The 15,626-nt window shown below is 37.9% G+C and overlaps 2 protein-coding genes and 1 long non-coding RNA gene across 10 annotated transcripts; 1 reads left to right on the forward strand and 2 right to left on the reverse strand.

The window, feature by feature from the left end:
- Window positions 1–318: 318 nt before the first annotated feature.
- On the reverse strand, window positions 319–2,663 carry LOC125223253 (uncharacterized). 8 transcript variants are annotated; one of them, XM_048126320.2, is made up of 4 exons: window positions 1,607–2,663; window positions 1,269–1,461; window positions 831–1,184; window positions 319–748 (listed from the first exon to the last, which is right to left on the reverse strand). In XM_048126320.2, the coding sequence occupies exons 1-4, from the start codon at window positions 1,985–1,987 to the stop codon at window positions 723–725; spliced, it is 954 nt and encodes a 317-aa protein (XP_047982277.1). In that variant the 5' UTR covers window positions 1,988–2,663; the 3' UTR covers window positions 319–722. The 8 variants fall into 8 exon arrangements, with proteins under 8 accessions (XP_047982277.1, XP_047982275.1, XP_047982273.1 ...); XM_048126318.2 differs by having other exon boundaries at window positions 319–754; XM_048126316.2 differs by having other exon boundaries at window positions 319–760.
- Window positions 2,664–4,287: 1,624 nt separating this feature from the next.
- Window positions 4,288–5,329, reverse strand: LOC148932665 (uncharacterized). The gene is made up of 2 exons (XR_016135483.1): window positions 5,225–5,329; window positions 4,288–5,105 (listed from the first exon to the last, which is right to left on the reverse strand). It is a non-coding gene; the product is annotated as an uncharacterized LOC148932665 (long non-coding RNA).
- Window positions 5,330–13,862: 8,533 nt separating this feature from the next.
- On the forward strand, window positions 13,863–15,626 carry LOC125218534 (putative histone H2A variant 3). The gene is made up of 3 exons (XM_048120218.2): window positions 13,863–14,013; window positions 14,497–14,637; window positions 15,169–15,626. The coding sequence occupies exons 2-3, from the start codon at window positions 14,521–14,523 to the stop codon at window positions 15,463–15,465; spliced, it is 414 nt and encodes a 137-aa protein (XP_047976175.1). The 5' UTR covers window positions 13,863–14,013; window positions 14,497–14,520; the 3' UTR covers window positions 15,466–15,626.

Here is a 15,626-nt window from a genome sequence, read left to right on the forward strand (position 1 = left end):
AGAAACAAAAAAAGTAAAGAAAATATGAGTGCAGAAATAAAAAAAATATAAGCGCAAGTGATCCGTACCAGTATAAGTCAAAATGTGAATTGGGGAGTACTACATACTACATACTACTACTACATACTATATTTAATACAAGGGTATATTAGTCTTTAAAAAATTGCTACTCTCTATATGTATAAATTTCATCAATTTAGCATTAAATACACAGAATTTTAATAATTTTTTAATATTATGGTCGGCCATAATGTGGCCATTTAGCATCACTCTTTGCAAAAAAGCAAATAGATTTCGTCTTTTCACAATTCGCAACAATTGCAACTCTAGCGAAAACAATATTCTAAAATAACAAGTCTATACAACCAAATTTTGTACAACCAAAAATCAAGATCATCAATGACACAACGCAGTACTACTGCAATGTGCCCATTTATTTATTGATAGTACTAGTAGAGTAATAGTCTAGATGCTACAATATCAGTACCCTTACATAACTGCAATGTGCCCATTTATTTATTGATAGTACTAGTAGAGTAATAGTCTAGATGCTACAATATCAGTACCCTTACATAAAAGGCGAAGGGATTACAACGATACATGACCAAAAATAGGACCAAAATTATTTTACGGTTTATTATCAATTACTGAAGCTAAACCGGTCACGATCTTCACACCTTTGTTAACACTTTTAGGCCTAATCTGGGGCAGCTCCCACTTTTTCATTTGCGCATCAGATAAGCTGCCGCTGTTACTGTTACTGTTACTGTTACTGTTACTGTTACTGTTACTGTTACTGTTAGAGAAAGCAAAGAGAGAGTCACCTTCACCTTCATCAGGGGTTGATGGCTTTCCACCTCGAATCACCTCCGACGCCTCTACTTTCGAAAGGGCGCACGGCCCGGTTCGGGTGAAGGGCGAGAGCCATTTGGATTTGATGTAGTCAGCCTTCCGCCATGGAGGGACCGGCATGCCTTTCTTCTTGAGGCTCTGCTTTGCAGCATCGGATACAATTCCGATGATCTTCTCCAGGCGGTCGGGTTTACCAATGAAAATGCTGGGTAGTGCTTGGAGGACTAGTTTGTATGCTTTGGTTGGCCTTGCGATGGCGAACTCCGATCTGAAATCGATGTCGATGATCAGTCTTTCCCCTCCAATCAACACGTCCACGTACTCGTATTCTCCTGTTGGGAAAAAGACTTGTGATTTTGACATGATTAACAAAAGGGGGGCGATTTTGGAAAGGATTATAAGGTGTTTTGTTTTACCAGCGAGGAAAGAAGGGGATTTTTCCCATTTCGATTTGCAGATTGAAGCGTCGTATCCAAGGGCAGTTAGATCATCTGCAACGAGTTTTCTGCAGAATCCGTCTTTGCGCTTGTTGATCTTGTGTCGTTCGACGATTTTCGCAGTGTCAGCTAGTAAATTCCTTTCGGATACGCAGATACAGGGCACCAAACTCTGTTTAAACAATCGGAATTTTCCGCAAAATGCATCAGATAACATATCCGGACAAGACGACAGAACATCAACAACACTGTCAAATTATTGACCACAAAATCACATTGCATGTGAAATTGAAGAGATAGACAGAGAGAGAGAGTACCTTCAGTGTATCACAAGCATGTGAGGAAGACGAACTGAATGAGTCTTGTTCGTCATCGGAGCTGTCAGTGCAGTTTCCATTTAAGCAAATGCATCTCTTCCTTCCACACCTCTGCTGCTGCTTCTCGTTGTTTTCCTCCATAAAATTCTGGACCATCTTCGCAAGGCAAACAGAGCTAGGCTCAAACTCCTCCAATCCGTCTTTGTTAGCCAGCGACTCAGCGGCGCCGGCCGGCTTTTCCCCCGCCGGAGCTCTGGCGCCGCTCGAGAACGGCCTCTCGAAAAGCCGCTTGAATCTCGACCTAAATATTGGCTTCGCACCCGCCTCACATTTCGCCGTCGGCTCCTCCGCCTCGTTGAAATCAATCGGTTGAATTTTCATAGCGTGAGGAATTAAATTCAGTGGTCCACTAATAAATTATCACAATTTCCACGCCGCTAGTTTTCAGGCTCCATTTCTCCGCGTACAGATTCTCAGTCAACGTTGAAAACTTCAATTTCTAGATAAGTCCTAATTTTCCAGGCATTCTAGATGAAAAAGGAAAAAAAAAAACTGGCTACGGGAACACGATCACCTAATCATCACACTAAAACAAACCGATCTAACAAAAACAGTCGGTGATAAAGACGAAAATTAGACGATCTTCCAAAAAACAGAGATCTCAAAACTCATAGACCGAATTAAATCGGAATAACAACCGAGAATTTGGCTAAAAATCTATGATAGTCTTAATTCTTCTATCGATCATACACCGGAGACAAAAAGCATGGAATGACTTATAAAAACTGCTACCTAAAAAAAAAAAAACTAAGTTCGCTTTTGCTTAGGGTTTTGAATTACGGCCGAACCTCAACAATCAAAATCAGAAGAGGAGAAAAAGGGACTAACACCATGACGTCAGTTCTCCGGCAGCCTGGAATCCGATCATCAGAAGGCGGAATCATAATTTCCGGCGAGGCGGGGGGAATCGATCGCCGTGTGTGAGAGAGCACGCAGAGTGTGTGGGGAGAAATGGAGAGAGCGTGATGGTTTAAGTGTGATGTGAGAAGCAGCTGCTACGAATAGAATAGGGCAGGCGCTTTGGGGGACTTTTAAAAAAGCGGGGGGGGGGGGGGGTCTGCCACGCTGGCATCCGACGTGGCGGGAACAATCCATTCTGGTTGAGGGGGTACGTGTCAGCCGATTAGCCATGCTGGGCTTGTGATCACAGCCACACGTCGCCACGTCCACGCGAGGTGACGCGTTTTCAATGGTCTTTAATGAGTTCCCCAAAATACCCTCGCTTTATCCCATCAATTACGCGGTTGTTACACCAGCTGAACTTTTTTCAACCGCCACGAAAATATCAATTTTTTATTATTTTTTCCAACCAGTAAAGTTTTATTTCCGGAAATTTTTATGTGTTTCTAATTTTTATATTTTAATTTCCACTTATTTTATACTGTATAATTTTTTAAAAAATCTGTATAGTAATTTTCCATATTTCCCTAACTCGTTTTAAGATATTGTAAGTGAAGGAAAAAGTCATATCATAATGCTTAATCCCTACCTATTAAATGAAAGAGAAATAAAATCTTCCAAACGTATGCTTTAGCTAATAAAGTCGATATTATATGGGGCAAAAATATAGGCAATTAAGTGATTGGGTGCGATGTAATTATTCCATTTTTCAAGATTAGAATCCACAATTAATCAAATTAACTTATCTTATAATAAAAAAAATTAATAATAATATTGACATATTGTTATTATTATTTTTTTAATCCAATAAAATGAACAATACCCTATAGCTTTTCAATGTTACGTATTTATAAATTGATCATTGCTCATGTGTCTAATTTTGCTCGTGAGTAAAATAAACATTTTACTTGAATGACAGAATGAATACTACCATCTTCAAGCTTAATTTACTACCAAGGCCAACATCAAGCTTTGTGGAGAATATACTTCTGAATTCATCAACTTAGTGAACCCAAATATGTCATTTAAAGAGGCTAAATTAATTCATTAAAATTAGCTATACATTAATTATTTGCTTCTAACAAATAAAATTAGTCATCAACTCAATGTAATTATAACTAATTATAATTATTTGATATGTATATAGATGAAAATTTAATATTTCCAAATTAAACTATGTAATGAAATTGCTTATGAGTAAATAATGTTATAGACCAGTTATTATCAATTAATAATATAAACATAAGCTCAAATTGCATATATCACTCCATGATACAAATAAGTGATTTTTACTCTGAATATGAAAAATAATTTTAATTAAGATAAATTAAAAGGAAAAATGATGACGTTCAATTGAGATATTATATATTACTGTAATATATGCTCACTCCATAAATAGGCTTAATTTTCTTTTTCGTCTATCTCATACCAATAGTCCATGCATGTTTACGAATTCTCTTTACCTTTAAATGAATCTTACTATCCATTATATTATTTCAATTACTTTTTCTCATATTTTTTTATTTTACTACCAATTATAAAATATTGATGTGGCGGAGTATAGGACGTAGGGCGTTCCACCATGGATGCTTTTATGAGACTATTAGAGTAGGGATTTATTCACTCTTTCTAATTTCTGAGTTCTCGAGTAAAATGTCTTAATTTTATTATGTGATGCACAACCCCATAATTGCTCTGGCCAATTTTGTGAAATTTGGGAATGATATAATTACATACTAGTACTTTCACAAGACTTAAGAGTGGTCACATTATATTTCAGAAAAGTGAAATCGGACAATTACAACATAGTTTGGTTTGAAATATACCGTTTTTGAACGGCCCGAGTAAAAGGACCAAGGCCCGCCTTAAAATGCAATTTTCGCCAGTTAGCAATTCTTCCCAAAAACCTCTGATACCATAACTCATCACTTTCATAAAACAATTAAATACTCAGCATTTACTAATATAATCCTCCTTTTTATCCCCAACAACCACATTTATTCCTTCTACGCAATAAACTTTCTTAAGCTTTCCTCCATTCACGTTTTCTACAAGCTCTCCGACGAAGACGGTAGCAAATACTCTGCATAAAACTTCATCATATGTGAGAAGGTCGCCGGAAACACCCAAGGCCGGACACAATTAGTAGGAAAAGCCCTGATTTTTTTTGAATCAGCAGCGGAAATTCCCTAATTTGACGGAAAACCCCTCCGTCGTCCCCAGAGAACTGTCGGATAACCTCTCCTATCGGCCGACCGAGTGGGTTTTACAGGAAAGCAGCAGCCATGACCAACACCGTGCAGGTCGCCGCGACGCAGATGGCCTCCGTGACTCCGTCGACAACCTCTCCGCCAACTTCACCACCTGCTCTCGCTTGGTGAAGACAGCAATCACCGCCGGAGCCGGAGCATAGCAGATACCGCTTGCTAGCTAGGGATTCAAGCATCTGGTTCTCGGATTGGGAGCAATGGGAGCAACATCTTGTATGTGGCTAAGCTTGTGATTGAAAATTGGATGGCACAGGTGGAAATTGTTCTTACTATGAATATGACAATATGACAAACCAAACATAGAAAACACAATTGGGTCATACTTAATTGACAAATCAAACAATTGTACAAGAAACGATTACTCAAGAAAAGAACTTTGCAAACCAACCTCCACCCTTTTCTTGAGAAATGGTAAAGACCGAACCAAACACACCCTTATACTGAACTTTAATCAGTAGTCTTGTTCTCCTTTCGTAGATAAGTGAAATATTTTTTATTTTGACGCATAATTATACTCCTTCAATAAAATATGGATATTTGAAAAATATAGTAATTAATGAACAGGTAAAGTAAGAGAGATAAAAAGAATGACAGTTGATGAGACATATATTATTATTACTATTCCCTCCATTCTTTAGTAGTAAAGTCATTTTGTCATTTGATACGTTCCATAGTAGTAGAGTCATTTCTCTATTTAGTAAAAGTTAACATATTTTTTTTCACTTACTTTATTCTCTTTTACTTTATTCTCTCCTCTTACTCCTCTTACTTTATTCTTCATTTATTGAACTCACTTAACACATTTTTTCTTGAATCACGTGCCGAAAAGAAATGCCTCCACGGCTATAAAACAAATGGAATAGTATTTAATGAGTTGCACTAGTGGGCCATATAGTGATACAAATTGTTAATAAATTGATGTATATAAGTAATGAGTTGGAGACAACTTTCCATAAATAAAACTGTTCATACTTTTATGAAAAGATCGAAAATGAAAATTGCGCGTAATTTATGGGATGCAGGAAGTAGTATAGCTTTATTTGTAAGATGAGTGAAAAAATAATAAAGTAAAAAGGAATAAAGTAAATATAATTTATTTTTAATTTAATAAAAAAACAAAATATATTTTATCAATTAAATTGTATTTCACGTCATAAATTATATAAAGACTATAAATACAATAATACAAAGTCATAAATTATATAAAGACTATATATACAAAGTCAAATTTAATTTTCAAGTGGTGATACACATAGTATTATCTCATAACTCCCATACCGCACTACGCATCTAGTAGAAATTTTGACCAATTTAAGATGAAATAAATATAAATTTAACTACAATGTGGAAATTTGTCCCTTCTAGAATTCTACTAAAACTTTTATTGATGCTGAACTATTAAATAAAAAATTGACTGAAAACTACCTAACATTATTTTAAACAATTGTAGTTCCGCAGTAGCAATCTACTTTACTTTTATGAATTTATTAAGTCGCAATAAAAACAGAGTACGCTCTGGCAAACCAAGGACGTGGCTGGTATTGGTATCCGACTTCCAACACATGAACAACAATTGTTTTGAACAAATTCATATACTTAGGTTCGTTTGCCAAAATTAAATTTTATAATTAAATATGTATCACGTTTGGTTCATGAGTTTGAACCCTACAATTTAATCTTGGATGGATAGTTTCATGATAATTAGTCATAGCCTCCCCCTCCAACTAAAATAATCACACAACTTAATCTTAGATGAACAATCTCATGATTATTAGTCATAGCAACCGAATGCCATCTTATGGAACCCATATAATCCGAATGGAGTCTACTTAAGTCAAATAATAGCGGACGGATCAAATAAGTTGTCTATACAAATATCAAATAAAGAGTTCGGGAAGATATGCAGTAGAGTACAGAGACATCACTGGAGACGTTGCGATCATTTTCTGAAAAATCCTCAATGATATGTTCAACTAACAGTATAAATCACATATTAGCATTTAATTCTTTTATGTTACTCCCTCCATTTTTTAAAAATATGGAGATTTGAAACGACACGAGTTTTAATGCACAATTTGGTAAAGTAAGAGAAAGAGGGAGAAAAATTGGTAAAGGAAGAAAGAGGGATATAAAAAAAGTAATAGAATTAATGTTAGTGGATCATGGGGTCCACTTTAAGTTGTTAAGTCTAGTGGTATAAGTGATAAATAAATTGATGTATGACAGTGTAAAGATTTCCTAAAATAGAAAGTTTGAATAACGGACTAAAATGGAAAGAGTTGCTATTTTTAAAAAACGGAGAGAGTATTTAGGCCATCCGCATCCCTGTCTCTTATCCGTCTCTTAACTGTCTCATCTCTTCACTATTCATGGGCCCCACTGTACTTTTTAGCTCATCTTTTAACTAAGAGACAGCACATGCATCCCTCCATCTCATCCTTTAACTATTCATTCAATTTCATTTTTTATTTTTATTTCCAACAAATTCAATTAATAAAAACACACTTCATTAAATAAAATAAAATTACAATTTAAATACCTAAAAAAATAAAAAAGACATAATTTAGAAAACTAGAAATTACAAATTGCATACTTAAATTCAAATAAAAAAAATGGAGGCAAAGAAGCAGAAGAAAGAGTTCTCTAGTGACGATCATCTAATAATGGTTGCCAAATTTTGCCCAAACGTGCTCCATTAGATCCTCTTGGAGTTGGGCGTGGGCGGTAGAATCACGTGTCCTTGCCCGAATAGACAACCACTCTTGCAAAGACGGATGCACTCCCCTTCGAGGCAGACTACTTGCGGTTGAGCTTCCCGGAGTTTCAGGGTCGAACCAATTTCCCGCCTCAGGTCCTTCGTCGGCGACAATCATGTTGTGCAAGATTATGCACGTATACATGATGTCGACCATATTCTCCATAAACCACTGTCGAGCCGGAGCTTTGATAATGTTGAATCGAGCTTGGAGAACCCCGAACGCTCTCTCCACATCCTTGCGAGCAGCCTCTTGCTTCTGCGCAAAAAGCGACTGCTTTTCGTTCGCAGGCCTGTTGAACGTCTTCATGAAGGTTGGCCACTTCGGATAGATGCCGTCGGCAAGATAGTACCCCATTTTACACTGGCGATTGTTAGCGATGAAGTTGATGGCCGACGCTTTACCATTCAGAGCTTCGCTGAAGAGGTCGGAATTGTTGAGCACGTTGACGTCGTTGTTCGAGCAGGGGACCCTGAAATACACATGCCAAATCCATAGCCGGTAGTCGGCGACGGCCTCGAGTATAACGGTGGGGTGGGTACCTTTGTGGCCGCTCCTGTATGACCCCCTCAATGCCACATGGCAATTCTTCCATTGCCAATGCATGCAATCGACACTCCCGAGCATCCCGGGGAATCCGTGCACTTGTTCGTGAAGTTGGAGCAAAAACTGACAATCTGCGGTGGTTGGCTTCTTCAGAAATTCGTCGGTGAAGGCTGCCCGGACGCCTTTGCAGAAGTTCAACAAACAAAGTCTCCCAGTGGATTCTTCGACGTGCAGGTATTCGTCGAACGAATCCGCCGTTTGTCCAGTAGCAAGCTGACGGATCGCTGCAGTACATTTCTGGAGCGTCGTGTGGCTAGGACGGCCAACATCGCCGAACCCTTCTCTGAAGTACTCTTCCCGTCCCGCCAATGTATTCGCGATATGCAAAAATAGCGTGCGTGACATACGAAAACGGCGACGAAAGTAGATATCTCCCCATACCGGGTTCGGGCTGAAGTAATCACGTTCCAACCTTGCGGCGGCTTCCTCCCGGTTACGATGGATGTAAGTCGGGGGTCGCCTTTGAGGAGGCGCGGCGGCTTCCTCCTCCCTACGTCGATCTTCTTCTAGCGATTCTTCCATTATTCGACACATTTGCTCAAATGGATCCATAATGGATTAAATTTGGGAGAAAAAAAAATAAAGGAATGATTTTATAGAAGTGATTGGAGAGGAAGGAAAGAGAGATGAGAGAATAATAGATGTGTGTTTGTGTGTAAAATGGAGAATGAAGAGTATTTATAGAATAAAAAAAAATTAAAAATTTTAAAATATGACTGTTCAACGGTCATATTACCGTTTTTTTTAAATTTTTTTTGAAAAATTGATTTTATTTAAAAAAATGAATTATGACGTCATAATTCCGACGCCCACTCGTGTCTCGCCAGCTCGAGGCCGGCCTCTCCGGGACGCGTCACGCATCGAGACGTCTCGTCTCGTCGGGACGAGATGCATCCCGCATCGCCGTCTCGATGTTGTCTCGTCGATATAAGACCGAGACAGCATCGCGCAGCGATGCGGATGCCCTTATCAGCGTTCTGTGCATGCAATCAATTGTTTTGACACGAGGTCAATTAATTTTATAATCGACAAAATTGATTCTTTTTATCATAGTCAGAATTTTCGAAACCCAAGCTCCCAACATGAGGAATTTCAATCCCCCCTCCCCCAACACACATATTCGACTACCGTCTCATTTCTAGATCAAGTCCTTGATGTATGATTAGTGTTTTCCTCACAAAAAACATATATTGAGTTCGGGAACATACCGCTTCATGTGGTTGAGTTTTAAGGTCGTCATGTGGAGAAGCGCAAGCAATTACTGATTCTTTGAAAATCAAAACGATAACTTATCTAACTGTAGAATTCATGTTTATTATTTTAATTCTATAATAATCAAAATAAATTCGTTAGCAAATTTATTTAATATATAAGTCTTCCATTAGAAATCACAGGACCAATTTTCCAACCATAATTTAAATTGACGTGGCATATTGGATCATATATATGAACTTATGTTTATTATTCATGGACATGATGGCGATGGTGGGCGGAGTTGAGGTGCGTGTTTGCGGAGCAATTGTATAGTCGAGTATGATTTTCAAAGATCCGAAGGCATTTTTAGATTAAAATGGAAGCATTTGGTGTTTTAGATTAAAATGGAAGCATTTTTAGATTAAAATTTTTTGATGTAATTCTCCTATGCGGCCATTAAAATGGAAGCATTTGGTGTTTTGTAAGAACTGACGTTTTTGTTTTCTAATATATAAAACGGCAATATGTTGAGCTTCAAAAAATGACGTCGTTTTAGCTGAAGTCCAACGCACACACGCAGATATATTAGCTACACCGTTTTATTTCGCCGGAAAATAGTTGGATCAGATCAGGTTCGAAAATTCGCACAATCAGGAAAGTTGATGATTTTATTGTCCATATTAAAAAGTTGCGGGAAATAAATTTCAGACTAAGTTGACGGTAAATAAAAAAATTCTTTACTCTCATGGATATGGAAAATAACTCAATAAGGGTACAAGCAAATAGAAGCACTCAAAACATTATTTTGGTATCGATATATCCACACATTATATCCACAGAATAATAGATGTTGGAACCAAAGCTCGTGATATCATGCATAGGGATGATTGATGAAGGTTGCAGCTAGCGCCAGATTGAAGAGATGATGCGGTGACTATTGCTAACAATGAATAATAGACAATGAAAGTGAATTAACAAGGTTAGGACAGAATTGCTAGTAAAGATGAGATGACGCCCGATAATTTGGCATTCAAACTTCAGATGTTGATACGAACTCACGTGGCGGACCCACAACGAGGGCCATGACGAGGTGGCTTCAAGAAGGACTTGCCATGTTCATTCAAAAAGCCACATGGGAGGGGCCTATGAAGACGGAGGAGCCGCCGGTGAAGATTGTGCTGAAAAATGAAGGCCAGCCGGTGAAGGAGGAAGCCGTAAGTCAAAATTTGCACATGCAGCTGGATTCAATAAGTATTCCACCTATCGAGATGGCGTCCAAATGCTCTGAAAGTGCCACCAATGTCTTCCTCCTCGAAAGAGCTTCGCGTGGGTACCTTGCACGCCTCGATCGGAGTCTGGTGGAGAGAGTTATGGATGATTTACTAAAGCCGCGCAGAGAAAGGCGGGGAACTCCAGAAAGAACACTCGACCGGGTGTTTTGCACCCCGCAATTCATCCGACCGGGTGAATTGTCCGATACTTAGATTTTGTGGGCCAAATTTGCTATTTTTGGACCCTTAGTATAAATACCTTTTGATGTCATTTCTTTTCCTAGATTTTGGCTGAACTAAAGTTTCTAACCTAGAGAGTTTCCTTTTTGAAGATTATATCCAATTCCTTCCTTGAAAATTGCTTGTTTCCATCTTTGATTGACTCAAGTAGAGGTATGCATCAATGGGGTGTATCCATTGAGTAGTGGAGCCAAGGAGTGATAGAGCTATTGAAAGTTGCCTAAGCTTGTTTCCATTCTTTTGGTCAAGGTTCTATGGTCATAACTCTTTTATCTTATCATTATACACATGCTTTCTATTCCTAATCTTCCATTAATTCTTGTTTAGATTCAATTTTTGTTAGTTGGATCTTTTATTATCTTTTATTTTATGTTGAGAAATTGAAAATAGCATCACAAAAATAGTTAGATCAAGCATCATCAATGGGTAATTTTTTGAGAGATGGATCATAAAATACATGGATCCTTATCAGATGTAGTCCAACTTTGCAAGACAGTAAATTTGCCTTTTTATTATCGGATTGTACCCTCATGTTATTTTGATCAAATTATATCAGTTCAAGATATAGTAGTTTATAAAATGATTAATTTAAGTTCATAAAATAATTGTAAAAATTATAGTAATAATCATGACCAAATGAACTGGACGAATTACAAGTTTTATTCTAATTTCAAGTATGGACATTATTTTTTCTCTGCATAGCAATGAATGAACGCCGCATTTTCATAAAAAGTTAATATTGTACTACCAAACATTATGCATGCAATTTATAATTATTTTATACACATGCAAACTATCATCATTCTAGGTGAACATTAAATTTAAAAATTTCAATGACAAATGACAATCATGATAGATAAAATAAAAAACTGTTGCGACATAGTACTTCCTCCGTTTGACAATAATGGAGTCATTTTTTCTTCTGAGGACGTTCTATCATAGTAGAGACATTTCTTTATTTAGCAAGGACTCTACTACTCCCTCCACCCTATATTACTTGATGTGTTTCTTTTCGGTACGAAATTTAAGAAAGTTGTGTTTAGTAGGTTAAATAAAGTAGAAGAGAGAATAAAGTAAGAGAGAGGAGAGGGGAGAGATGATAAAGTAAAAGAAAGAATAATGCAAGTCTGATTAGATGTTTTGTTTTTAACCAAAAAGAGAAATGAATCAAGTAACTTGGGACAACCCAAAATGGAATACGACTCAAGTAACTTGGGACGGAGGGAGTATTACGGCACGGATGGAGTATAACAATCGATCCACTCGCAATAACCGCGGTCGGCACCTATCTCAAGAAGAGCGCCGATCGGCAGCAATTGGCGAACGCCGCCCAGTCGGAGCTCCCGAGCGCGATCGACGCCTATTGCATGCCGATCCCATTTTTTTTTTCTTCGAAATTCCTCTATAAATACCCCTTATCCCATTTCATTTTCCACACTCAATTTTCTCTCTTATGTCTTCCACACCCAATTTTCTCTCTTCCACACTTTCTTTCTTTAAAATGGTTCCTGATGATCATGACTTATATGATGAGCTCTTTTTGTGAACCTTGTGGGACGTGATAAGGCGCGAACTAGAACATAGCGTGCAAGCAGAAAAGCAGCCGACGGTCCCTAAGCTAATCCGGCATCGACAGACGGTCATCTGTGACCATGTTGGGGATGCCGAATGGAAGCATGATATGAGTTACTACTTGGCTAAGGGGATATACCCGAGGTGGCCCGTATTTTTTATCAGATGTTTGATGAAGCCGAAGATAGCTTACTTTGCTCAACGACAAGAGGTTGCATGGAAGAAGAGCATGTATTTGGTGTGCCCCAAGCACGATAGGCAGGTCAAGGGGCCAACGCCTTTGTTCTATCATGACTATATCGTAGTAGATATCATGTATGACTGTATCATCATGAATAACATGATAGTCGCAGATGAAGGTGCAGGAGTCAATGATTAGGCTGATGACGACACTGCTGGATCAAGCCAACGTGTGGCCAACGAGCCCGTACATCAGAGTGTACCACATGGATCCGCTCAGAGGCTTCGCGCATTTCTTATTACTCGTCAGGAATAAGCTCATCATCGACTCCAGAACGATATGATTGAAGAAATTTGGGCACATGAACACATAGCTATTGATGCACATTTATATTTTTTCAAAGATTATTTATCATTGTATTTTTTCCAAAATTCTAATACAACAGATATTTTCATATTAACTTGATTTTGGTATTTCAATTTATTATATTTGATAATAATAATAAACCATGTTTGACAAAATAAATAAATAAAATAAAAATGTTGTTGTAGAAATAGAGATGGACTATAGATTGATTGGATAATAAAATACTGATGTGGCAGGAAGAAATTGGAGATGAGCTAAGAATGGACTGTCCAGTATCCACTATTGTGAATGTTAACTCTAAGAGTGACCACAATAGGGAGGCCTCGGCGACGCCGCGGCTCCCTATCGCTGTGGACGCGGGCGGCCGGAGTGGTAAGGGGAGGAAGGACGTGCGCCGAGTTCGCGGTGAGGACGGGGCGGTGTCCTATGGGTCTCGGTTGTCTATTGCACGCTGGAAAAAGCCACAGCGGTGTCCGACACTCAAGTTTAGATTTTTTTAATTTTTTAAAATTTTATAATAAAATGTCTATTCCTAAATCATTTTTTTTCATTACATTCTATTCTATTAATTTTTGTCCAATTAATTTTGTTTCAATTAAATTAAAATATACCAATAATTGATAAAATAATGAGATTTGTGGCTGTGGCGTGATCACTGTTGGTCTGGATAGGTTTTTGTGACTGTGTATTGGGCTGCTCCGTGGTGTGCCACATTATTATGGACACTGTAAATTCAATTTTGAGCTTTAATTCGAGATAGTACTATATTCTTCAAGGGCACAGTCGTAATTTTTAGCACGAACATAAAATATTTCCGATTTCTTTTCCCACCTAAAAGCAACCGCCAAAATTCCAATCCGCATTCAAAAACCTTCCAATAACGCATTAAAATTTAAATCCCCTCTCTTGACTCTTTACCAAAAATTATACTCGCAACGTTCGTTCTCCTCTCTTCTACGTTTCTGTTACTGTTGTTTATCTAATTCCTCAGGTAATACTTCGTTTTACCGTTTAATGTTTTCCTTCATTTCATAGATTTGATTTATTTGGTGCTTGAGGTGTGTTGATGTTTCATTTAGGTTGTGGATCAGTGATTTTATCAACTAACTTGACCAGATCCGTTGTACAACACGAATTAAATCTAGATTTATGTGTGTTTTCTTCGTGTTTATCCCCAATTATTTGTCAGGATCGAGAAAAAACAATGGAATTTGAGTAAATATTAGTAGAAAATTGATGTGATTTTCTTGAGATTTAGTCGTGGATAAAAGAAGAAAAAGAGTTATTTCTGAAATTATATCAATCAGCTAGTGAGATTTGCTTCTTGGATGTTAAGTTTAGATGAATCTAACTCTTTAGGGGAAATCTTTAATTGTAAGGAAATATTTTGCCCTTTGTTATTTGGAGCCATGTATGTTTACGGTTTAGTTCTTTGTTCCAGAATAATGAACTACGTTTCTGTCTAATCTGTTAGTGTTGAAGCTGTGTCGAGAGTAGAATGGTGGGGAAAGGTGGAAAGGGGCTCGTGGCAGGGAAGACAATGGCAGCTGCAGCAGCTAACAAGGACAAGGACAAGAAGCGGCCTATTTCACGGTCAGCTCGTGCTGGCCTCCAGGTATAAATACAGCTCAATACAACCATAAACCAGCTAATTTGACTGATTTTTTTATAATGTTCTTGTAGTATATATGTTGAATATTTGAGTTTATAAATGACACTATTTCACTTGTATTTTGAATCTTTGTCCAGTTGAAGTTAGCCTCTCACATTGCTCATCTCATTACTGGTTTGTCTTGTGGCTTTTTGTGCATTTAGAAAGGATTTTAGTCCAATTGAAGTACTTGAGTTCCTTTCTCGCAGGTTAAATAGGCACATTCGAAAGGGTTTGTTAAATTGCATGGGTTGTGTAGAGATCCCTATTTCTAAATGGAATGATATGATTTGACTATGGTTTCTCTTACTGGCTAGTTTTGTTATATTGTAGTACTCCTTTAGGTGGTATGTTCTTGATCGCTTTTCGTGTTTATATAATCATGGAAGTCGGAAGAAGTCTTGGATAGAAAAGTTTTGATTTTTGTGGCCCATGTTGGTTGCTTGACTGGTTAAGGCACATATGTTTCAACATTAGTTTGTTCGTTTCTTGTAGTTTCCTGTGGGAAGGATTCATCGGCACCTCAAGTCGAGAACCAATGCCAATGGGAGAGTTGGAGCCACAGCAGCTGTCTACTCTGCTGCAATTCTCGAGTATTTAACTGCTGAAGTGCTTGAGTTGGCTGGAAATGCGAGCAAAGATCTTAAAGTGAAGAGGATAACGCCTAGGCACTTGCAGCTGGCAATTCGGGGAGACGAGGAGCTCGACACCCTCATCAAGGGAACCATAGCCGGTGGTGGTGTGATTCCCCACATTCACAAATCCCTCATCAACAAAACCACCAAGGAATGAATTAGTAGAGACCATTTAATTGATCCACATTGATGCTTTTGTGACAATGCTTCCATTTAATTTAGGTTTGTATGCTAGGAATTAGATTTCAAGAACAACCATTTGAACTGTTTGATTTGATCATTGGAATGTAGTTTGTGTCTAACGTTAAGTTTGATGAA

The sequence above is a fragment of the Salvia hispanica genome, chromosome 2 (assembly GCF_029641045.1).
Source record: "Salvia hispanica isolate PSC_SH4W2 chromosome 2, Shi_PSC_v1, whole genome shotgun sequence".
Taxonomy (NCBI): Eukaryota; Viridiplantae; Streptophyta; class Magnoliopsida; order Lamiales; family Lamiaceae; genus Salvia; species Salvia hispanica.

Excerpts from the sequence above, each read along its gene's own strand:
- LOC125218534 (XM_048120218.2), top strand. The coding sequence starts at position 14,521 with ATGGTGGGGAAAGGTGGAAAGGGGCTCGTGGCAGGGAAGACAATGGCA. Across the intron at positions 14,638-15,168 it reads CAGCTCGTGCTGGCCTCCAG|TTTCCTGTGGGAAGGATTCA; the intron begins GTATAAATACAG and ends CGTTTCTTGTAG.
- LOC125223253 (XM_089063405.1), bottom strand. The coding sequence starts at position 1,987 with ATGAAAATTCAACCGATTGATTTCAACGAGGCGGAGGAGCCGACGGCG. Across the intron at positions 1,462-1,606 it reads ATGCTTGTGATACACTGAAG|AGTTTGGTGCCCTGTATCTG; the intron begins GTACTCTCTCTC and ends TTGTTTAAACAG.